Source organism: Dasypus novemcinctus, chromosome 11 (genome assembly GCF_030445035.2).
Source record: "Dasypus novemcinctus isolate mDasNov1 chromosome 11, mDasNov1.1.hap2, whole genome shotgun sequence".
NCBI classification, from domain to species: domain Eukaryota; kingdom Metazoa; phylum Chordata; class Mammalia; order Cingulata; family Dasypodidae; genus Dasypus; species Dasypus novemcinctus.
Window position 1 is genome coordinate 62422753 of NC_080683.1, and position 25904 is coordinate 62448656.

Here is a 25904-nt window from a genome sequence, read left to right on the forward strand (position 1 = left end):
TATGAAAATGAAAATATGTCCAATATTTTTCTATAAAGTGTCTAGCTCATGAGTGATTGAAAGTCATTGAAATTTCTAGTTAAGAAAAATGCAAACTTTCTTAATCAGAAAACAATTTGAGGACTATATTTAAAATGTTCTCAGAATAATGTATTCATAAAATCTACATTTCAAATAAAGTTGATGTTAATAATTTATAACCGCATTCTTAAATTAGAAAATAAAACTGATTTATCTTAATACAAAGATATCCCAATTCAAGATGTAATGGTGATTAGCAAAGTTTTGAAGCAGTAAATATGTTATGGAATTAGAATCAGAGCTTTTAAATAGTATGATGAACTTCATGGTAAATGCTTAATGGTAAAAAAACAAAACAAAACAAAAAAAACAACCCGACAACTTGGCTTTCTAAGCATTCTTCAATATAATGGTAAATATTTGTGTAGTGCTTTTATGTGCTAGGCAGGCACTGGGCTAGATGCTGAGGTTACCAAAGTGAAGAAGACACAATCCCTGCCTTCACAGGGCTTAAAGTGTTTCAGAAATGTTATCTAGGTACATGAAGCTAAGAATACGGAAATTAAATATGTGTGACAATTCTGCAAAAAGCACTTTGAAAAATGGTAGGAGTACTACTATTGCATATATTTTAGAATCCTCGTCTGAAATTACTGCATGACTTGTTAGTAAACAATGCATGATTTTTGACATCCAGACAGTTATAGTGTGGGCTCACTTGAGAGTCCAGCAGTGGCCCTGAAGCATTTTGTCATCAATTGTGCAGGATAATAAGTTGTCAGCAACTTAATAGCTATTGCATGGAGGTAGACAAAATGTTAGCTTCCATGAGGTTTCTTCATCTTCTTTTTCTTCTTCTTCTTTACTTTTTAAATCTTTTTTCGTAAAGGGATAACCACTTCATCTCTTAATACTATAATGTGAGGCAATGAAAATTTGCTTCATCATTACCATCAATAAACATAATTTAACATAAATGTGGCTTTCTCCTGCCACCAGGCATATGGCAGGATTAGCTGGACTAGGCCTACCCTGAAGCAGTGTCTGCCAAACTTCTAAGTTGTGGCCCATTTTTCAATAGAGAAATTAATTAATTTAGACCAGGATATTTTTTTCTTTTTTTTGGAAACAGGAAAGAAGTCTGAGGGGATGGTTTAACAAATTTTCAAATATGATTTCCAAAATGAAGAGAAAATAATTATTTCTTTGTATCTATTGCATTTCCTCATGAATACAAACACAAAATATTTTTTGGCGGTAAAGAGATCTTCAAAAATTCAAGCTGAGAAAGCTGAGTATGTGCCTGTGACTAATACTACTCAGTCACTCAGCAGGGATAGACCCGTGCTCTGAGAAGGGGAATAATTCAGCTGTACTGACTATAAAATAAGGACTCAAAAAAAAAAATCTCAAATAATAAACTCCTTACTTTTCACATATGGCTGCTGCATGGAATTCATAGTTAAAACATAGAAGACACATGCCTTTCTTCAGTGTCAAGGTGGAAACCTGTGACTGACTCAGCCTCACAGCCTCTCACACTTCTTGGGCTGTCAGAACTGGAAGAAACAACTAATATGAAGCCCTGAGGTGAAGGACAGCGTGTGGCCTTGAGTCTTTCCATAACAACCCTTGGGTTGATTAAAGAGCCATGTTGACAGGCTTCAATCCTTCTTGGTTTAATGGAGTCTGGCTACTAACTAGAGCCTCCAGGACTAGAAACCTATGAGACTAGCATTAAGATTTTTACGAGACTGTGAAATGCTTGAGAAAATAAAACTAACAGAATAGGTTAAATGAACCATAATAATATAGGTATAATGAACCATATCTCTTACTTAATAAAACCTTAAGTTGCTTACAGCCCAATACATTTAAAAACTCAACTTACATTATTTTTGTTTCACAATAATTTTTTAAAAATCTCAACTTTGAAAGAATTTACAGTCTTGGATAAGGCTGAAATTCGCTTCATTTACTATTTTTTATAGCACAAAAGAATAGCTGTGGATATGTGACATACCTTCTCTCTTACTCTGTATTAAAACTCTTTATAAAATGATAAGGTTTTTATTTAGTTTATTATATTTTAGGATAAAACAAGAGAATAGCTATGCATGTTTAAAATGAAGTCCTTCAAATGACAAATTTCCCCATGCAACTTAAATTTACATGTTTTCACATCTTTGGTTAGTAGAAAAACCCAGGAAAACATGCTTTATTTGCTTTTTGGACCACTTTTTATGTTCTTAATTTGAGGTCCCTGACGCCTCTAAAATTACAAGCAAAATGGTGTGTGTGTGTGAATTTTTCTAAGGAGAGGTCTGCGGCTTTCATAAGATTCTCAAACAGGTTAGTGATCTTGAAACTGAGCTTATTTAGAAAAACAAAAACAAAAACAAAAACCCTTCCCTATGACTTACAGAAGATGCTAAAAAGGTAATTTGGAGTATCTTCCCCTAAAAAAACAATGAAACCTGAAACTAGCATGAAGATGTATTAGCCTAAGACTACGTTCAATTCTATGTGTGTATCTATTTACATTTTTATCTAGGTCTTGGATAGAAAACTAAATCTAAAAGACCAGGTAATAATGAGAGAGACAGAGAGAGTGTGTGTGTGTGTGTGTGTGTGTGTAGTCTGGCTGTAAGGATGGCTGAAATGACCCATGTTATATACTAATAGTGGAGGTAACTATTCATATGCAATAGCAAATCTCTGAACTCATTCAACATTTACCTGTTTTTCTTTTTCTCTTTTGGACCTCTATAAAGTGGAGGTCCTTTTTAGAAATAGTTTTAAAATGACTCTTTAACATACAGCGCATCTAACACCAAGTCACCCACACTTAGGAAATTATTAAGCCCTGTGATGTTAATGAACGAAAATTCCTCTTCCTCAATAATCTCAAATGGAAAATTTCATGTCTTGATTAATTAAAATTTTTCAACAACCAACATGCTCTTAAGAAAAGGAAAGCAGACTCAATTTTTTAAAGGTTATTTCTAATACCTATGCCACACACCACAGTATCATTACATTGTATTTTAAGGAAAACAAAAGGAACAGAACAAATTCTGGTATTTTGTACTAACAGCAAGTCATGGATAGGCAAAGCAAGGGAGGAAAAGAACCTCTAATTTCTAGTTTAATCTCAAGCATTGAACTGTCAATTTTTATTGTCCTCCAATTAACTTATAAGTATTCTAATTAGGTAGAGATCTATATAGCATTTTCAAAAGAGCCATAGGAATTATGACAGAACTTCAACACAGTAAAGAGAGAAAATCTTTCTCAGAGCACCATCAAAGGAAATAGATGCACTAAAATAATGAACTTTTTTTTCTATTGAGTTGATCATCCAGGTGCAAAGGGATGATGAAGGATTTACCTCTGTCACTGAGCTTGCTAGGAAAGGTAGTGCACAGACCCAGATAAGGCAAACAGTATATTAATGAATTAGGTGAGTGATGGAGGAATTATCTCCATACACATACTTAAACCATATTTTCGAGACGCCATGGAACTCACATGAACACATAAGCACATACACAAATTCTATCCTTTCCTAAATATATAAGCCTCTCACTTTTTAGTTATTTAAGTTCTAATAAGGAAAAACAGGATTTTCCAGACCACTGGACAGAAAAAATTGGTCTTTCAGAAATGTTCCTGCTGAAACATATTAGGATTCCTGCTTAACTGCTGAATTCAGTGAAGGTGTAAGTGAGGGAAGTTTATGAAGAGACTCTTGTCAATTCCACTCACCTTTTTCCAGAGATAGTAAGGGTGGAGAAAAAAACATACTTGAATGCTTGTCATTATTTAAGGAACTAGAGAATTCTAAGATCAGTTCAAGAGGATCTAGAACTTAAGATCATTATGATGGACTTTTGAGAGTATTTTGATTTAAGTTAAATTATTGGAGGTATTTAAAGAGGTGCTGATGTTATGGTAACATTTTTTTTCAGGAGGCACCAGAAACCAAACCTGGTATCTCCTGTATGGGAGGCAGGAACTCAACCGTTCGAGCCACATTTGTTCCCCAAGATGTTTCATTTTTAAATGTCTGGATCATGAGTATTAAATGTCTAGTATGTTTTATGCAGGCTCAGTTTTCTCTGAAGAAACCACTCCTTTTAAATGCATAAAAATCTATGTCACATGTGCATGTAGGCAAGAAGTTTAAGCTCTCTACCCTCAAATGAACAGAAAAATAACTCATGACAGTCAAGAAGCAGAAAAATAAAAAATACATCAGAAAAATAAGCCAACAATTTAAAAAAACCACCACAAAACAAATTTCATAGGCCTGCCAGAAAACATTAGCAGAAAGGTATAAAACAACGAAGAAAATGGGTGATCTTAAAACTTCCTTGTTAACTGCCTTGAATGTTAATAATATTATTTTATTTCTCACAAGAAAGCTTAGTTGGAATCAGTGAATGAACACTATAAAAACAATTTTTGATGAAAGATTGAAGACTCTGCCTCTAAGATTAAGGAACAAGGCAAGAATATCTGTTGTCAAGATTTCTATTCAAATCTATACTGTAGATTTTAACCACTGCAAAAAGCAAGGGAAAAAAAAAGCCAGAAAGAGTTCAGGAAGAAAGAAGGAAAACTGTGCAATTAGTAAATGACACAATCATTTATAGAAAAATCTTGTGAAATCTAGAAAAAGAACTAATAATTGAGAATAGTAAGATTGCAGGATTCATAGTAAAAGAGCAAAAAAACCCGATATTTTTACATACTGCCAGTATCAGAAATTGAAGTAAACATATTATTTATAATGTCATAAAAAATATGAAGTATTTAGGAGTAAATCTGTCAAAATGTTCAAGACATGTAGAATGACAACCAACATTGCTGAGATGTCAAAAACCTAAATAAATGGAGATACTGTCTCATGAACTGAAAGATTCAATACTGTTAAAATGTGAATTCCCTTAAATTGATCTATATATTCAGTATAACCCCAAACAAAATCCTGAGGCATTTTTATAGAAAATGACAAGCTGATTCAAAAATTCATACATGGAAAGGAAAAGAACTTAGATCAGCCAAAAGAACTTTTAAAAAGAATAAGCTGGAAGATTTATACTATCTGAAATCATGACTTACTGTAAACTTAGAATAATCAAGAGAGTATGGTATTGGTGGAGAGACTGGCATGTAAGTCAATGGAAGAATAAAGAGTCCACAAATAGTCTGATACATACATGGGCAATTGATTTTCAACGAAGATGCAATGGCAATTCAATCGGGGAAAGAATAGTCTTTTCAACAAGTGATTTTGGAAAAAACTGGATATCCGTGTGCAAAAAACAAAACAAAACAAAAGGTATCAGCACAGACCTACACCTTTCGCCACACACAAAATTAACTTAAATGAAAAATAAACCTAAAAGTATAAAACTACAAGAAGAATACATAGGAGAAAAATCTTTCGGGCTTTGGGTTAGGCAAATATTTCTTAAGTACAATACCAAAAGCATGAGTTATAAAAGAAAAACTTATAAACTGAATTTTATAAATATTAAGAATCTTTGCGCTTTGAGGCCACTGTTAAGAGAATTAAAAGATAAGCCATAGCTGGGAGAAAATATTTTCAAATCACATTATCTGACAAAGCACTTGTATCCAGAATAAAAAAAAAAAACTTTAAAAACTCAGTAATAAGAAAACAAACAAACAAAAATGCAATATTTGAATGCACTTCACCAGAGAAGATAGACAGATGGAAAATAAGCACACAGAAAGATGCTCAGCATTATTAGTCCTAGGGAAATGCAAATTAAAATCACAATGAACTACTACTACATATCTACTAGAACAGCTAAAATTTTAAAGACTGACCACACCAAAATGCTGATGAGGACATGGAGGAACTGGCACTCTCACAGACTGCTGGTGGGAATGGAAAATGGAGCAACTACTCTGGAAAACAGTTTGGCTGTTTCTTTAAAAGTTAACATACAGTAACCATTTGACCCAGTCCGACCCTTTTTAGGTCTTTACCCAAAAGAAATCAAAATATATATCCATACAAAAACTTGTACACAAATGTTCATTGCAGTGTTATTTGTAATAGCCATAAACTAAAAACAATCTGAATGTTCACTAACAGGTGAAAGGATAAAGAGATTGTGGCATATTCATACAAAGGAATACTACCCAGCAATAACATTACACTACTGATAGGTACAACAACATGTTAAGCGTCTCAAAATAATTATGCTGAGTGAAAGAAGCCAAAAACAGGAGTACACACTATATGATTCCATTTATATAATATTCAAGAAAATGAAAACTGATCTATAATGAAACAAATCAGATTAGTGGTTGCCCAGGGACCAAAAGGGGAAAAGGAAGGATACGAAGGAGGGATTTCAAAGGGACATAAGGAAACTTTTGGAGGGTGATAGATATGTTCATTATCTTGACTGTGGTAATGGTTTCATCAATATTTGCCTGACAAAATACGCTTTAAATATATAGATTATTGTATGTCAGTTGTATTTCAATAAAGCTGTTATAATTTTTTAAATGGCAAAAGGGGTAATCTGAAAGATTAATCTGTGTAGCTCTAAATTACATTCTTCTAAACCAACCACTGAATTGTTTTGGCTAAAACTAACTCTACTATGAGCAAGATTAAAATATCAATTCCTTTGAAAAGCTGAATGATTTCTTTGGCTGAAATGTGCAAAAGCAATTGAAATTAGTACTTTCCATTCACAATACTTTTGTCCGTCTTGATATATTGATGGATATTTGCTATTTTTTGATGGATAAGTGAATTAAATTTAGGAAAAGCATTCTGAAAATGAACAATCATACCTTGATTTGTGCAAAGGGTCTTTCATAACCTCCAACATAGAGAAGGCCAACATTCTGAGGAAGTAACCTACAAAGAAAAAGAAGCATCATTTATAAAAGATTCTTTCTTAAATGTAAAGATGTATAAATATCAAAATTTGTATAATGGATTGATTCCATGGAAAAAAGACCAGTAACTATTCATGTCTTTTACATTATGGGATGGTAACTAACGAAGGAGTAAATCTTATGTTTCAGAAAATAATAGGTTAAAGATATCATCTGTTAAGAGTGGAAGCTTGAATGTAGAATACTCATATAAGTATTTCTAGCAAATTTACTAGTGTATTTGGGGGAGAATTAAAAGAAGCAATGCATATATTTTAAAATCTATAAATATTCAGTTTAAGAAACCATGTATGTCTATACTATGTAGTACAAGAGAAAACACAAACCTAAATAATTCAGTTCCAAAACCTAATAGGAGAACCTGCTGCACAAATAATTAACCCTAACAAAAGGTAGTCTTTGGTAAGTATCATAATAGAGTATTTGCCTTGGGAAAGAAGTAGAGTAAGAGGTATTTGCTATGGAGGAATCTGGAAAAGCTTGAATTGTGATTTCGGCTTAGTGTTGTTTTTTTTTAAGGAGGTACTGGGGATTGAACTCAGGACCTTGTACATGGGTGCTCAACCACTGAGCTATACCCACTCCCCTGAGCTTAGTCTTAGAGGATAGGTAAGGCAAAGGGGAAGATTTAAATAAAGGCCTGAATGGCAGAATATTTACTACAACGATTAGACAAATATAGCTGGACTAAAGGATAATTTGGTGGGTGGTTAGACTCTAAAGAAGTTTGGAATGGATCATGAAGACCTCAAATGCTATATACGTTATTCTGTAAGCAATAAGGTGTCATTTAAATTTTTTTTTACTTGTTTCCTATATAAACAATAAGTGCACATGAAAATAAAAACCAAACCATACAGAGGTATAAAATAAAAAAATAATGGTTACCCTTCCTTGTATCATCCCATCCTTCCTAGTCCCAATTCTAAGAGGGCCACATTTTTTGAATGCATTGAAACATCGTGAATGAAGAACTAGCATCATTAGAACTGTGCTTGGGGAATGTAGAGAGAGGAACTGGTGGTGCAGGGTATAGGGAGGACATAATTAAGAAATATTATTGTGTTTAATTCATCTAAATGTAAAAATATCCTTCTTTTATTATAAAATTTTCTCTTCATGGACATTATGAGTAAATGCGTACAACTCTAGTTAACATTATTTAACAAAAAGAATAAAGGAAAAAAACCATTGCCCATACTCCTTGCCCAAAGCTACCAAGCCATAATATTTCTCAGTCTAGACAGTGAAAGTTAATAATCTTTTATACCAAATAACAGAATTCTAATCCTAAAATAACTCAATGCTACTGCGAGAATTTGAGAATGGAACACTGAATAGTAGATAAAGTGAAGAAAAAAATCACAAACTCAACCAAATGAAAAATTCTCAGTGTAATGTACTGGCCTAATAAAAAATTAGAATATAAATTTATTATAACCCTCTCTTTTAAATTTATCAATGTAAAAACCCTCTTTTAACAATTCTAGGATATATATTTATCCATATTTTAACCCTCTGAAATTGGGAAGTCCCTGATACTCCATGATATATAAATAATCGTTGTCACTAGGTTCTGAGGTGGTTGTGTGATTACCTTCCACTGACACTTGCTAGTAAGATCAAGAAAGCACATGCTCAAAGCATGTCAGATTCTATAAAATATGGTAGATATTGAGTCTCATGGGAACATACTCTTTCCCTGTATTCTGTAAGGGCCAATAAAGAATTAAAAACCACTAAAAAAATGTTAACAGCTGATGAACACATTCTGAATTAAACCAGTTTACCAAAAAACTACCTAAGTTTTAAATTCAAGTGTTGTCTTGTAACAATGCATTTTAAACATGTAGTTTAAGGTTATCAACGTGACTAACGGCATTTATTGATTAGATGCAAGTAGAGAGCATAAGAAATGTCTCAAACCCCAAAAGCGAAATGGAGAATTTCTTAGCCATCATATGACAAAAAAGAAATTTATCCAACCAACAAAACTTTAAATGTCTCACAAATCATTGCGAGTATCACAAATTTAAAGTTAGCTATATATAGCAGTGGTAATTTACTTCCTATATAACAAATGTTCACAGAAAGATGAACAACCTCTTTTGGAAGTAACAGTTACTGTTCATATAGATAAATGCTAGAAAAGGAAGAGAATAAAAGCTGGCTGGCATTTAAAAATCAATATGCCTCTAATTACTATGCATATGCATTTTAGGAAGTTTGCCAATATACTATTTGGTGTATACCCTCCCTGCAACTTGCCTATCTAATAACTACCATTTCCTAAACCAGGTATTAGTTTAATATAGCAATGTGTAGCATATGCATATTTCACTTTTAAAATACTGTTCTTTCTCAGTATGTGCCTATTATTCCTTACCATATATTATAACCTTCATTTGGGTGGGTTTTAATATATATAATAATTTAATAAGCTGCTGTGCATAAGATAATTAACACTTTGAGAACACAAATTCCTATTTTTAAAATGGACATTTATTTAAATCTTTTAAATCTTTCAAAAATTATTTGCCAACTTGTATACATAATCATTATGAATAGGTTCCATTTCATCATAACAGGGTACTTGTGTATAATACAGCAATCATGCATTTTAAATCCCCAGAGTAAGATACTAAATTCAGCACTGACAGATGCATTTTATAAGTATATTTCAAAATAGAAATCTCAACTCATTTAGTATCAGGTAATTGTTTTGCCCTGAAGTTATGTGAACATTAACATAACCTTTATACAGATGACAACAACCCCCCAAACAAAAATGTTTGTATCTAACTGCTTCTACAGTGTGACCACCAAAAAAGACATTTTTAAATGTAACAGTTAAGAAAACACTGATGAGAAGAAAAATGGAATCTGGTAGAGCTTGTTGTACAAGTAAAGATAGGCAAGACCAATCAAATACATATCCTGGAAAGAAAGTTCCACAATTGTTCCCAGAAAAGCTTTCACATAAAGGAAAAATAAAACTTGCCAGCTAGAAGAATAAACATTTTTTTAAAAAGAACCTCATTTACCATATATTGATGGTTGATCAAACATAGAAAAATTACTTTAAAAGGAAAGTGAGTCTACAATTACTTCAAAACAAAAAGTAAACCAAAAGAAGACATGAAAGTGGATCTTTTAAAAAATAAGAATAAATTTAATAACTCAAAATTAACTGTCCTGCCTATGGGTCACAACTATAGTTCCCATTACCAGATACAATATTTTAAAAATTACAACAAAATATCTTGAAAAATCTTGAATACTGACTTACATAAAATCATACTTCTTAGCCAGACAGCAAGTTCTCCAAAGACCAGACTATATCCATTTATACATACTACTAGAAAAAAAAAAGAAAGCAAATGTGCTTAATAAGGAGTCAACAGTACCACTTCAAATTTGATAAATGCATGTTATTAAGAAGGCCTACATTATTCACTGAGAATTCTGGTAGGATATAAGTAAAAGAAGCATATGTCAATAGGCCCAAATAAAATCTGGATGAACCAATGAGTAAGTTTATTGTTATCCTTAAGAGACTTTTCATAGCCTATTTTTCTATTCTGGTTTACTTTCTATAAACACTGGTACAGACCTAACAAAATGCTCTAGACTTTTGAAAGGGAGAAACATAGATTGAATAAGGAATCTGTGATAAAAAGTAAATAACCTGAAAAGAATGTTTGGCTAGGTAAAGTAAATATTGACTAACAAAAAATGATTAAGACTGGGGTAGGGTAAATAAGACACTGAAGTAAAAAACAGAAACTGAATGATTTTGCAAAGGTATGTAAGAAGAAATAAGAGCTAGTAATATTCAGGGATCATATACTAACATTATGTGTAACTATATTAATATCAGACAAAGAAAATGTCATGGCAAAAAGTATTATTCAGAAAAAGGGAGCTATCTCATAATGATAAAAGATTCCATTTATCAAGCAATTTATATTGCATCTAATAACATGGCTACAAAATAGGGAAGGCAAAACAATTTACAAGTCTATTAGACAAAAATAAATTCACAATCACTATAGCAATTTTTAACATTTCTCCTTCAGTAAATGATGGAAAAAGCAGACATAAAAGCAATAAGAATATAGAATAATTCAATAACACCTTTAATAAATATGCATAGAACATCTAATAGCTGCATAACACAGAATACATATACATGGAACATCTACAAAAATTGACTTTATGCTGGACCATAAAACAAATACCAGTAAATTTCAAACAAATGAAATAATTTAAATTATAGTCTCTAAACACAATGATTCTACTAGAAATCAAAAACAAAAAGAAAACCAGAAAATCACTACATCTGAAAGGAAAGAATACACTTATAAATACCTCTTAGATAAGAGAGGAAAGCACAATGGAAATTATGAACTATTCTGAACTGGGTAACAAAAAAACAATATATCAAAACTTGTGGGATGCCGCTAAGTCCAAATTAGAAAACATTGTATAACCAAAATATATGTATCGAAAGAAAAGGAATGCTGAAAATCAATGATGTAAGGAACTACCTCAAGACAGCAGAAAAATAACAGTAAATTAAATCCAAAAAAAAAGAAGGAAAAAATAACAAGCAGAAATTTATGAAATAGAAAACACACTAGAGAAAATTAGTAAAACTGAAACAAAAAAACCCCAAAAATAAACTAGTCAGCAGAATCCTGTAAAATTTTTTAAAAATACACACACGCACATACACACACACACACACACACACACACACACACATATCATGGCCAAAGTGGGTTTATTCCAAGAATGCAAAATGGCTTGATATTAGACAATCCACCTTTGTAATTTATCCAATGAACAGGATAAAGAAAAAATGTCATAGTTGTAGAAAAAATATTTGAAAAATTTCAACCTGCTTTTAGAAGAATTCTTAAACAAGAGAATCTATTTTCTTTATTTCATCTGAAACAAAGAAATAAATAAATCCCTACAGAAAACATACTCAACTGGTGAAATGTTGAAAATTTCTCTTTTTAGATTGGGAAGAATACAAGGATGCCCTCTATCACCATCCTTTAAAAACAATGTTCTAGAGATCCTAGCCAGTGCAATAAGGCAATGGAAAAAATGGTATAAGGATTAGAAAGGAAAAAGAATCTCATCATTATGAGCAGCATCCATCCATCCAACCATCCTTTTGCTACTTAGGTATGCACTCTAAATACTGGATTTTGAACCTTACATAAATGCATCCATAATGGTGTATATACATATGTAAGTGTGCATTTGTGTATGTGTGTATGTATAGAAAACCCTGATGAATCTGTAGATAAATTACTTGAATAGGCGAGTTACCAATATTCCTGGCTACCAGATCAATATTAGAGAAAAAACATTAATTGTATTTCTATACTAGTAACAAAAATTAGGAAAAAAAACACAACCTAATACAATCATCCAATAAAAATTTTTGGACTAAAGCTAACATAAGATGTAAAAGACCTTAATTCCTAAAACTATCAAACATTACTAAAGAAATTAAGTTGACCTAAATAAGTGAAAAAATACAACATGCTGATAGATAGGAAATCTCAATATTGTCCCAAATTTATATATAAATATTATATGCAATCTCAAAAATCCTGGCAGGAATTACCTGAGAAACTTGACAAGCTCAATCTAAATATTTGGGAATGCAAAACAACAAGCAAACAAACATAAAACCCAAGAATATAAAAAATTCTCCTAAAGAAATATGAAGTAGGAAGCCTTGTTCCACTAGATAGCAAGATGTATTACAATATTATAAGTAATAAAATGTGGTACAAGGACAGATGAGTAGGGCAGTGGAATATAACACACCTAAAACAGACACCTAATTTATTATGAAGATGGCATGAAAAGCAATCAGGAAAAGATTTAGTTTTAGTCCTCCTAATAAATAGTACTGGGACGATGGACTATCCACACAGATAAAAATAAACCATTAAAGATGGTTAAATTTGACTCAATTAAAACAATTTCTGTTGATCAATGGACACACTAAGATCCCAACCTCATATAATTCACAAGAATAAACTTCAAATGGATTAGAGATCTAAATACCAAAAAATGAAACCATATAACTACTAGAAGAAAAACAGGGTGAATTCTTCTTTAACCTCGGTACAATAGGGCAATAAGAAAAAATATTGTATTAGCCAAGGGGTTGCTGATGCAACATATCAGAAATTGGTTGGTTTTTATAAAGGGTATTTATATGGGGTAGGAGCTTACAGATACCAGGCCATGAAGTATAAGATACTTCCCTCACCAAAGTCTACTTGGAGCAAGATGGCTGCCGACGTCTTTGAGGGTTCAGGCTTCTTGGGTTCCTATGTTTCTGGGGCTTGCTTTTCTCTGGATTCAAGGTTCCTTTCTTCCTGGGGCTGGCTTCTCTTTCCTCTATGAGCTTACTTCCCAGGTCTTCAGCATCAAACTCCAACATCAAAAGTCCAACATCAGAAAACCCTCAACTCTGTTCTTTGCCATGCCTTTTATCTGTGAGTCCCTTGGTGGGTGGGGACTCAATGCCCTAATCATAACTCAGTCATGCTGAGGTACAGATCAGATTACAAGCATAATCCAGTACTTCTTTTTGGAATTCATCAATAATACTAAACTGCTACAAATATTAATTTATTCCACATAAAAATAAAAAAGATACTTGACAAATTGGGAGAAAATATTTACAACATATACCACAGAAAAAGGGCTAGTAACTCTAATGTAAAAAGAACTCTTAAAAATTCACCACAAAACAAGATGCAAAACATGACCACTAAATATATGAAAAATTATTTAAACTCATAATTAGAGAAATGCAAATTAAAATAACCCTGAGATACCATTTTTCACCTATCAGAAAGGCAAAAATTAAAACATAAGACAAGTCATTCTGTTAAGAGAGACTGTGGGAAACACTTTCATACAGACATGTTAGAAATGTAGAATTGAACAATTATTCTGGAGGAGAATTTAGCAATATCTAATAAAACTACATATGCACTTGGTTTTTGAAATAGCAATCATGGATTAATTTCAATATGACAATATTGAGCAAAAGAAGCCATATATATAAGAGCATAAGGTTGCATTTATGTAAAGTTCCAAAACAGGCAAAACTAAATCATAATGTTTAGAGATGCACACCAAAGTAGTAAACGTATAAAGGAGGAGGAGGAAGTAAAAACCACAGTTGGGAGAGTGGTTATCATCAATAGGAGAAAGCAGGTTGTGATTGGGAAAGAGCATTCTGGGAGCTTCTAGGATGCTAGAAATATTTTGTTTCTTATCCTGTATAGGGGTTAAATGGGCATGGGTCATATACTACTCCATTAAGCCACACATTTAAGTTTTATCCACCATGATGGTTAAGTTCATGTGTCAAGTTGGCCAAGTTATTGTGTCCAGTTGTTTGGCCAAGAAAACACTGGTTTGATTGTTACTGTGAAGAAACTTCCTGAATTTAAAGTGTCAGTAACTTGATCAAATCTACAATCCAGAAGTTTGCCTTTAACAATGAGAGAAGTCTCAACCAATTAGTTGAAGGCTTTAAAAGGAAAAGTGATGATATCAGCAGTCAGAAGATGGAATTCCAATCTCTATTTCAGTCAGCCAGCTTCTCCCGAGAAATTTATCAAAAACCTTCATCAGAGTTCAAGCTTGTGGCCTGCCCACCTCCATAGACATGTGAAACACTTCTAATAAAAGTATCATAATATGTATATTTCCTGTTGGTTCTGTTTTCCTAGAGAACCCTGATAAATAATTCTACTTTTCTGTAAATGTGTTAGATTTCCTAATATGAAAGGTCTTAATAATTAACACAAAAAAAGAAAAACTAGAATATGAGCAACCTGTAAGAGTGACTTACTCCTAAATGAGGAGTGCAATATTAATTGGTATATTAACATATTTTAATATTCCTGTATAAACATATGAATATTTTATGAGAAAGCTGCTAAACTAACTTGTCTCCTTCTAATATTGGAGCTACATAGTGTATGGCATAAATATAATATGAAAACACAGAACTCACCTGTAACAGTTTGATATTATTTATGAATTCAAAAAATAGATATTGGAATATGTTTGCAAACTGGTTTGTTTCTCTGGACATATTAGATTATATTGGATTCAGAGGTCTCACTTTTACTTGATTAAATAATGACTGAGGCTTTAATTGGGCCATGTCAGTAGGTACAGCAGAAACTGCACCGCAGAGAAGGGAGTTTGGAGTTTTGATCCTGGAGCCTAGCAAGTAAACACACAGAGAAGCAGGTACATGAGGAAGGAGAGGAGTCTCCATTAGACACAGTAGAGGCCTTGTGGAAAGAAGAGAGCAGCTGAGCCTGAAGAAAAATGAGCCCCGGGAAGAGAGGAACCCAGGAAGCCTGAAAGTTTGCAGACATCAGCAGCCATCTTGCTCCAACATGTGACAAAAGACTTTGGTGAGGGAAGTAACTTATGCTTTATGGCCTGGTAACTGCAAGCTTCTACCCCAAATAATAACCCTTATAATAATATCCAAATAACGATCCTATGTAAAAGCCAACAGATTTCTGGTATTTTGCATCAGCACCCCTTTGGCTGACTAATACACCACCTATCTGGGCATAATCATTTTAAATAGAAAGGAAAAAATATAAACCGAAAAAAAAAAAAAAGGAGATATCAAGTATATTAAAAACAAATAGACTGTCCACTTCCATCCCAGATACAGTTAACAGGGACATGTCTAGCCACATCATCCAATCTTCCCTCCCTGCACATCCTTCCCCACCCCCCCAACACCCTGCTTGATACACTCACAACTTAAATAACTTAACACATGGAACAAAGGCAGTGGTTTTAAGAAACTGCGGAACAGGTTGTGCCTGTCCTCAGGGAGGAGAAAAAAATGAAGTGAGTCCTAAGACTGTCCTAGCTTAATGCCTGGAAAGTTGTCAAGCTAAGTGCAGTAAAGGATAACTCAGGTCAGCAAAGCCTAAAATATGTACTACCTGGTCTTTTAGAGTAAAAGATTACTAACCCCTCTAAAGAAATAAAAGCCTACGTCTACGCAAAGACATGTATATAAATTTAATAGCAGTTTTATTCATAATAGTTAAATGTAGAAACATCCCAAACGTTCATCAACAGGTGACTGGATAAGTAAATTGTGATATATCCATACAATATAATACTATTCAGCAATAAAAAGAAATGGACTCTTGATATACAACATCACAGATCTAATACTGAAAGAAGCCAGACCTACCCCATGAAGTGCTTCCTTTTATATAAAATACAAGATAATAAAAATCTAGTAAAAAATAATAGCAGATTGGTAGTTGTTAGAGAGGAGAGTGGGGAAGGAAGGGTGGGAGGAAGGGATTAGAAGAGGGCAAGAAGAAACTTCGGGGGATGATTGATGTATTTATCATCTTATCTTAGAAGTAATGATTTCACATATAAAAATCAAACTGCACACTTTGACTATGTGCAGTTTGTTATACATTAACTACATACCTTGATAAAGCTGTAAACAATGTACAAATGTACAGATTTTGTAAAAAAGGAAAAAGAAAATCTACAGCATCCCACAGGTAATACAGTGAATTAAGTCTACAAATAATTGTAAATTGATCTATCCTGATTATTCTAAGTGGATAGCTGATTTATTATTTAAAGGACTGCATGTGAAACATGAAGCAGAATAATTTGAAAAATTGATTTAAACAGGGGTAGACTGTTATCTAATGATCCTAAGAACATTTCTATGGCTTACTTTTACCTATAAAAAGAGAGAAGGGAAAATAATTTTCAAATTTGAAATAATCATAATTATATCCACAAATTTTCATCTTCTTGATAACTCCATGATGGTTACAAGTAACAATTTTCAAGCAGGACAACGGAAATGTTATTTTTTTTTTTTTATTGATTTTGTAAAAATGGAAATGTTATTATTTCACCCCTCACCTTCCCCCCCAACACACAAAATGTTAAGGATTATATGTTAAGCACATTTTTAAAAAGGGTAAATAGAACAAACATTGCATTTCCTGTGCTGAGAATTGCTGAATCTTATTTTGTTTTTTCACTGTACTTTTGTTGTAAAAAGTTTATATACTTCAGACAAGTAAGAATTTGACCATGAGGTCCTTTTTTCCCCAGGAAAATGTAGGAACATTATGTTAAGAAGCCGTTTCTATAGAAAAGGAAATACAAAAGATGTTTTGGTGATTGGAAACAGATTTAAGCTGACTGGATATAATTCACAATTCAATATTTCAGTCTAAATCATAGTACCACGTTACATGTTACCAGCTGTTTCAATAATAGCTATGATCAATCAAAGAGAAAAATGCTGTTTTTCAAATCACAGATCCCAGAATGACTGAGACTGTTACATTCTACATTAAAAGGAAATGTAGAATTACTTCAAATCTGAATTTTAAGGATAATTTCTGCTCTAATGAACTCTCCACATATGCTGACTGACACATGAACTATAAGTAAAACACAGGAAGCTATGTATCTCATTGCTAGAATATATATTATAGTGGTCATCTCTCTGCTATTAATTTTTACTACTCCTTTAGTAAATATTATATATGTACTCCTTATCTTAAAAATATGGACTATAATGTTTATTATGTTTTCACTGCTAAGTTTATACTAGCTATCTTATTTTTAAAATAAAGATTTTATTTTTTATTATTATTCTCATGGCTCCTTTTTAATAAATACAAATCAGCCTATTTCGAGTTAACTCAACAGACAGCTCCTGCCCTCACTGAATCAGTACATTCTTTTGTTCAAATAGAATAACTACTAATTGGTTATAGTTTGTAAAGCCCTTGAGAGAACTTTATACCTAGGTGATTAGCTCATGTAAGAGAATTTGAACTATTATAATTCATTTCTTACCCTTTCTTTTGATGCCAGTTCCAAAAAAATTTATAATGATATAATACTAGAACTACTCTTTACCTCAACATTAAAAGTAACTGACTAGAAGGCTGAATTGCAAGTCTTTATTATTTTGCTTAGAAATTACTATATTTATCCTTCATATATGCCTTAACTAACAATTAAAAGTCAACATAAAGCATGAGCTAGTTAAATCTCAGTAATGTAACAACTATAATCTCCTCTAAATATTCAAGATGAAGTTCCAAAATCATGAAATATCTATAAGAAAGACACTCTCCCTGGACAAAACTGACAATGCTATCCTCAGGGCGAAACTTATTTGATTATTCTCAAAATGTGAGACCAGGTTTATCTAATAAATCACAATACTTTTTTGTTCTTTTATTCCCTTACAGGCATACCTTGGAGATGTAGGTTTAGTTTCAAACCACCATAATAAAGCAAGTCACACAAATTTTTTGGTTTCCCAGTGTATATAAAAATTACATTAGCACTGTATTGTAGTATATTAAGTGCACAATAGCATTGTATCTAAAAAAACAGTGGATATACCTTAATTTTTAAAAAATATTTTATTTGCTAAAAAATGTTAACTATTACCTAAGCCTTCAGCAAGTTGTAATCTTTTTGCTGATGGCAGATTTTGCCTTGATGTGATGAAGATTATCAGGGTGGTGGTTGCTGAAGGCTGGGTGGCTGTGGAAATTTCTTAAAATAAGACAACAATGAAGTTGAAGGAAGAGTGACTAACTCTTCCTTTTACTAAAGATTTCTCTGTAGAATGCAAGGCTGTTTTGATAGTATATTTCACCCACAGTAAACTTCTTTCAAAATTGGAGTCAATTCTCTCAAACCCTGCCACTACTTTACCAACTAAGTTAATATAATATTCTAAATCCAATTGTTGCCATTTCAACAGTTTACAGCATTTTCACCAGGAGTAGGTTCCACCTCAAGAAACCACTTATTTTGCTCATCCATAAGAAACAACTCCTCAACCATTCAAGTTGTATCATGACTGTACCAATTCAGCCACATCTTCAGGTTTCACTTCTAATTCTAATTCTCTTTCTATTTCCACCCAGACTTGCAGTTACTTCTTCTACTGCATCTCGAACCCCTCAAAGTCGTCCATGAGGGTTAACTTCAACTTCTTCCAACCTCCTATTAATGTTGATATTTTTACCACCTCTCACAAAACACAAGTGTTCTTAATGGCACCTAGAATGGTGAATTCTTTCCAGGTTTTCATTTTACTCTGCCCAGATCCATCAGAGGAAGATGGATCTTACGAAGATCCTTCCTTTCATTTGAACACGTAGAGACTGTTGTACAGTTATTAATTGGCTTAATTTCATATTGTTGTATTTCAGGTAATAAGGAGGCCTGAAGAGAGGAAGAGAGATGGAGGAATGGCCGGTGGGTGGAGAAGTGAGAACACAGATAACACTTATTAAGTTTGCGGTCCAGTATGGGCGTGGTTTGTGGTGCCACAAATAGTAGCATCAAAGAACATTGGTCACAGATCACCCTAACAGATATATAATAAAGAAAAAGTGTGAGAGATTGTGAAAATTACCAAAATTTGACACAGAAATACAAAGTAAGCACATTCTGTTAAAAAAATGGTACTGATAAACTTCCTCAACATAGGATTGCCACAAACCTCCAATTAGTGAAAAATGCAAAATCTGTGAAGTGCAACAAAGAAAGGTATAACTGCATATTAAGTGATTATAACCATTCTTGGACATAACCTTAGACTGTTCAGAATATACAGTATCAGTTCTTTTTTATACAAATTATCCAGGTTTTCAAAATGACTTAAACAATATGGAAATATAAACCAATCAAATAGTCATTTCTTTTCTTTTCTTTTTTTTTTAAATAGTCATTTCTTAAAGCATGAAATGGTGCTTTTAAAATCCATTCTTCAGGGAAGCAGACTTGGCCTAATGGATAGCGCATCCGCCTACCACATGGGAGGCCCGTGGTTCAAACCCGGGCCTCCTTGACCCATGTGGAGCTGGCCCATGCGCAGTGCTGATACGCACAAGGGGTGCCCTGCCACACAGGGGTGTCCCCCGCGTAGGGGAGCCCTACGCACAAGGAGTGTGCCCTATAAGGAGAGCCGCCCAGCGTGAAAGAAAGTGCAGCCTGCCCAGGAATGGCGCCGCACACATGGAGAACTGACACAACAAGACGACTCAACAAAAAGAAACACAGATTCCCGGTGCCGCTGATAAGGATAGAAGCGGTCACAGAAGAACACACAGTGACTGGACAGAGAGAGCAGACAACTTGGCAGGGGTGGGTGGAATGGGAGAGAAATTAAATAAAAAATCCATTCTTTTGAAGAACAAATCAGCAATTTCAAACATTTTTCTCTTCTTGATTCAGCACTGAGAGCCCAACAGAGATTGTTCTAGACCTTTCCCTTTCTTCAAATATCCTCAGATCCATCCCTCTCTCTTTTGACTCCAAGATACTTTTATTTCTCATTGACTTGAGTAGATCCAGTGTTGAGCTATATATTTTTCCATCTTTCAACTCATCCGTATTTCTAGACATGTATTCTTAGTGCTCTCTCAGTCTCCTCCTTGGTAATGCTATCTAGTCCTCCATTTATTTGATATCTTCCCATCTTTTATATTTACTCTTTCTTTCCTGGAGTTATCTGTAGTCTCTTATTTTCTTCTACTCTTCCTATTAGTAAGAGTTATGGGACCAGGAAAAGGTCATTCCATTTTAAAGTTGTCAACTAAAAATGACAGCATAACAGATAATATTTATGGAAGTAATCCACCCTGAGAGACATGACACATAAATGGGGATTTCTAGGTCCTTTTGTTGAGATTGTGGTGATGCTATGGAAAGAGTGGCTTGAAGTCACAGAGTGAGCTTGATTCCTGTGGAGCTTATTAATGGTCTAACTTTAAGCAACTCATTTAAGTCATCTTTAGCCTCAGGAATTTGTTAGGAAAATGGGGCTGTCTTATCTTACAGAGATGTTTTGAGGATTAAATCAAATAAAGTATGTGCATATCAATGTTTATTAAGTTTAATCAGTTGAATGCATTAAAAGACAGGTATATTTTCAAAATAGACAAAGAAGGAAAAATATTAATTGCCTTTTATGAAATATTGAAGCTTGTGGTTAATGATAAAGTTTTAAAATATGAATCAGAATTTATACTGTTTTATATAAGCAAGTCTATATGTATGAGAGAGGGAATGGAAGAGAGAGACAGTTAGAGGGAAAAGACACAGAGACTGATATCATTAGCAAAGATGAGTAATCTGAATGCTAGACCACCTAATTTTACAAACTTGAATACAGCCTGTATTACAGATACTTCAGGATCATCTAACCATTTTCCCTTTGATCACATATTCACAAAGCAACCCTCTGATGAATTACATTACCTGAGCAGTCAGGATTAGAAAATGGGATCCTGTAAATAGGAGGCCTGAAGATGTATGTGTATGTGTGCATATTTATATATTTGTATATGTATATATCCATAAATATGTGCACATATGTATGTTGTATATATTAGTAAAGGTATATACTACTATAAATTTGTACTGATAATTACAAAAGCAACAATAACACTAAGTATACCTGTTATTTAATGGAAACTTAAGTGTGCACGGCCCTGTGCTAAACTTAATTTTTACAGGATTATCTTTTAATCTTGACAAAGAACTCCATTAGTTAGGTACCATTATTATCAACATTTAATAGATATGGAAATGAATAGAAATTAATCATTTGCCTGAGGGCCTACAGTTTCTAAGAGGAAGAATTGAGAAACCACCCCCCCCTTCTGATTCTGTTTTTAACTGCTATGCTATATAGGCACTGTTTTAATAATTAAGAAGTTTGCTTAAGGATAATTAATCTCCATAATCAACCCTTAGTATAAAATTATTTTGGGCTGTTTGAAGCTCTAGCTAATCTCTTTGGGTGTGCAGAATATCTCTTCAATTAAAATAGCTTACTTTGTAAAATGAGAAACAAGGAAAAAAGAGAAAGGCAACAACAGAGGAAGAAAACTAGGTCAAAATTTTACTTATCTTGGCTCTTGCCCATCTTCTTCCTCTTTACGGGCACTGAATCATCCATTCATCAATCACTTACTTGTATATCATTAATTTATAGTATATTCCAGACTCTGGAGCAGGTACCAGAGACACTAAGATGTTCCCTGCCCTTGGGAGTTCATAGTCTTAAAGTAGCAGGTTTGATGTAGTTAAGCTCTAAGAATCTAAGACAAATTGGCAAATTCTGTTACACACCTATATGAGCCATGGACTATGATAGTCCCCTCCTACTAAGGGCTTTTATTTTTATTTTTTTATTTTTTAAAAAGATTTATTTATTTATTTAATTCCCCCCCGCCCCTGGTTGTCTGTTCTCTGTGTCTATTTGCAGCGTCTTGTTTCTTTGTCCGCTTCTGTTGTCGTCAGTGGCACGGGAAGTGTGGGCAGTGCCATTCCTGGGCAGGCTGCACTTTCTTTCGCGCTGGGCGGCTCTCCTTACGGGATGCACTCCTTGCGCGTGGGGCTTCCCTACACGGGGGACACCCCTGAGTGGCAGGGCACTCCTTGCGCACATCAGCACTGAGCATGGGCCAGCTCCACACAGGTCAAGAAGGCCTGGGGTTTGAACCGCGGACCTCCCATGTGGTAGACGGACGCCCTAACCACTGGGCCAAGTCCGTTTCCCACTAAGGGCTTTTAAACCCTGAAAGTGAAGGCTGGGGTTTAGGTGCAAATTCACACGCTGATTTTTATGGAATTCCCTTAGATATACTATGACTCAACATCAGAACCCCTAATAAGAGTTTTCATATTTTAAGACTCCTGTATTAAGTGCTGTGAAATGTCATCATATACCATTTTACATTATAATTAATTCCAAGACTCTAGTATAAATGCTTCACATGTGGCAAGTGTTGATAGATACTTGGTAAGCTCTAGTCAACAATCATTACTTTGCAAAATTTCTGATTACGGCCAATAGGGTCAGTGTTAAATTATCTCTAAGATCAAACAAATATTATGCTTCATTTCCTAAAGTTTGGTGATTATTAGAATTCACAAACCCAAAGCCTATTTTCACTTACTGTAGATGATATTCGAAACAAGTTGTAATTTTAAAATAACTTCTTTCTAAGACTAGAATTTCTGTTTCAGGAGTCTGATATGATTAAATGGGAACTGCTGGAATAAGAATGACAAGAATGTAGAGTAGAGAAGGAAAGAGAAGTCAGTAGAACAACGTAGGAGATTCTAACAATGAAGGGATTTCGGTTTAGCCAAGTAAGATTTAATCTGCTAATATTTGCGACTTCAAAAAATGAAGTCTATTCTTATGCCCACCACACTTTTTTTTTTTTTTTTTTTAAATAAGAAGAGCAAGTCAACAACAGCAGGCAAACAGCAGAGACATGTCTTAGGATAAATATGAACATTGCACTGAAATGCCTTTTTTTCTTTTTTTGAGAAAAAAAGACTACATCTGTTTGGGGGAGGTAAAATAAAGTATCGTAACATGTTTCTGGATCAAAAGAAATTGACCAGAAAAGTAGAGATGTCTTAACATGTTATTTTATAAGGTATTGTGCTTATAGGAATAATAATATTTACCAGCAGATGAAAACACATGGCTAATGGGAAGGAAAAGATATTGCCAATTTATTCTACACAAATGATTTAGAGATGGACACAGAGAAATGTTGGTATAACCATGAAATACCTCTGACAGAAGATTTCCTATCAGATATCAGGTAAGAAGGAAACATTAATATAATGCTATAAATTTAAATGGTTCTAGGCTAAAAAAAACCACTTTTTTAAAAAAGTTTTTTTAAAAATTTAATATTGAATTTTATTTAACCCATCTGTTATCATGCTGACCTGTGATTTGATGAATATATAGCAAGATGTTTCACATTCTTTTTTCTTCATCCTAAGTCTTGGAACCCAACCTGCATATTTCACACTGACAGTCCAAGTTTGGGTGCATCCCGTTTCACACAATCCATTGCCATATGTGGTGACCATATTGGATGGTGTTGTCTAAGTCCCTAGGAATTCACGAGAAAATGCTTTGTAATTCAGAAGCAACTCTGACCTATCCCAGGCCACAAAAGAGCTAGTTTTTTTTTTTTCAACGTATCAATTTTATTGATACCTATTAATAAAGCATACAATTTATCCAAAGTATACAATAATAGTATTCAGTATAATCACACAGTTGTGCATTCATCACTTCATTCATTATTAAAGCATTTTTATTATATCAATAATAATAATAAACAAAAAAGAGACAAACAAGAAAATCCCTCACTTCTCAATCTCTCTCTGTTTCCTTGCTGCACAAAGCTGCTATCATGGTGATACATCAGTTTACCTGAGAAACTGTGGTCATTTTGGACTCACACAGCATAGATTGCTGACCAAAACTATAGCTACATTCCTGCCTAAGGTAGGGGAGGAAGGGGTGTGAAGCTTCATGAATGTCTCCATGTGACTACAGACAATCTTGTGCCCAACTGGGATCATTACACACGGCTACAACTCTGTCCCTACCCCTGACAGAGGAGAAAAGTGGGAGAAACTTCATCACTTCCTGGGGCAACATGGGCAGCTTCAGCCTCCATAGCTTACAGCAACAACTACATCCTTGGCTCCTACTACACAACCAGCAAGGGAAAAAAGATAAGAAATCCCTAAACTAAAGGAAGAAACTGCAACCAGAATAAATACATCTAGCAAGCCAGATGTGGAAACACCAACAAAAAATTACAATCCATACCAAGAAACAGGAAGAGATGGCCCAATTAAAGGAACAAGATAAGCCTGCAGATGACATAAAGGAGTTGACAAATCTCCTTAATAAATTCAATGAGATGGCTAAAGAGATTAAGGATATTAAGAAGACATCAGATGAGCACAAAGGAAAATTTGAAAGCATACTTAGAAAAATAGCAGGCCTTATGGGAATGAAAGGTGCAATAAATGAAATTAAAAATACACTCGAGGCATGTAACAGCAGATTTAAGGAAGCAGAAGAAAGGATCGGTGATCTCGAAGACATGGCCTCTGAAAATGAACAAACAAAAGAAAAGATGAAGAATGGAAAAAATTGAACAGGGTCTCAAGGAACTAAAAGACATCAAGAGATGGGCAAACATACATGTCTTGGGTGTCCCAGAAAGAGAAGAGAAAGGAAAAGGGGTAAAAGGAATATTTGAAGAAATAATGGTGGAAAACTTCCCAACCCTATTGAAGGACATAGATATCCATGTCCAAGAAGCACAACGTACTCCCATCTAAATAAATTCAAATAGACCAACTCCAAGACACATACTAATCAGAATGTCAAATGCCAGAGCCAGAATTCTGAGAGCGGCAAGAGAAAAGCAATGCATAACATATAAGGACTATCCAATAAGATTAAGTGCCGATTTTCTATCAGAAACCATGGAGTCAAGAAGGCAGTGGTATGATACAAGGATTTTATACCCGGCAAGATTATCTTTTAAAAATTAGGGTGAGATTAGAATATTTACAGATAACAGAAACTAAGAGAGTTTATAACAAAAAGACTAGCTTTCCAAGAAATACTAAAGGGAGTTTTACAGCCTGAAAAGAAAAGACAGGAGAGAGAGGCCTAGAAGAGAATCTAGAAATGACAACTGTATCAGTAACAGTAACTAAAAGTGTCAAATATAAAATGACAGACAAAATGCAAAGATCAAAATGGATGAAACAAAGCTGACATTACTGTCTATTCTTACACAATTATTTGTTTAAGAAGTTTTACTGAGATATATTCAATGGCTTTTAGTATAATAACAATGTTGTACATTCATCATCTCAAAAATTTAAGAACAATTTCATTACTGCAAAAAGAAAGACTTCACATCCCTTAGCACTCCATCCTCAGTCCTACATAACCACAA

At 33.7% G+C, this 25904-nt stretch overlaps 1 protein-coding gene across 5 annotated transcripts in view; it reads right to left on the reverse strand.

The window, feature by feature from the left end:
* RNGTT (RNA guanylyltransferase and 5'-phosphatase) overlaps positions 1 to 25904 on the reverse strand; it is a 355704-nt gene that overhangs the window by 45264 nt on the left and 284536 nt on the right. For all 5 annotated transcript variants that reach the window (XM_012523691.4, XM_058307139.1, XM_071218594.1 and 2 more), the window contains one exon: positions 6868 to 6934. In XM_012523691.4, coding sequence (XP_012379145.3) covers positions 6868 to 6934 — 67 coding nt within the window. The remainder of the gene's footprint in view (positions 1 to 6867; positions 6935 to 25904) is intronic.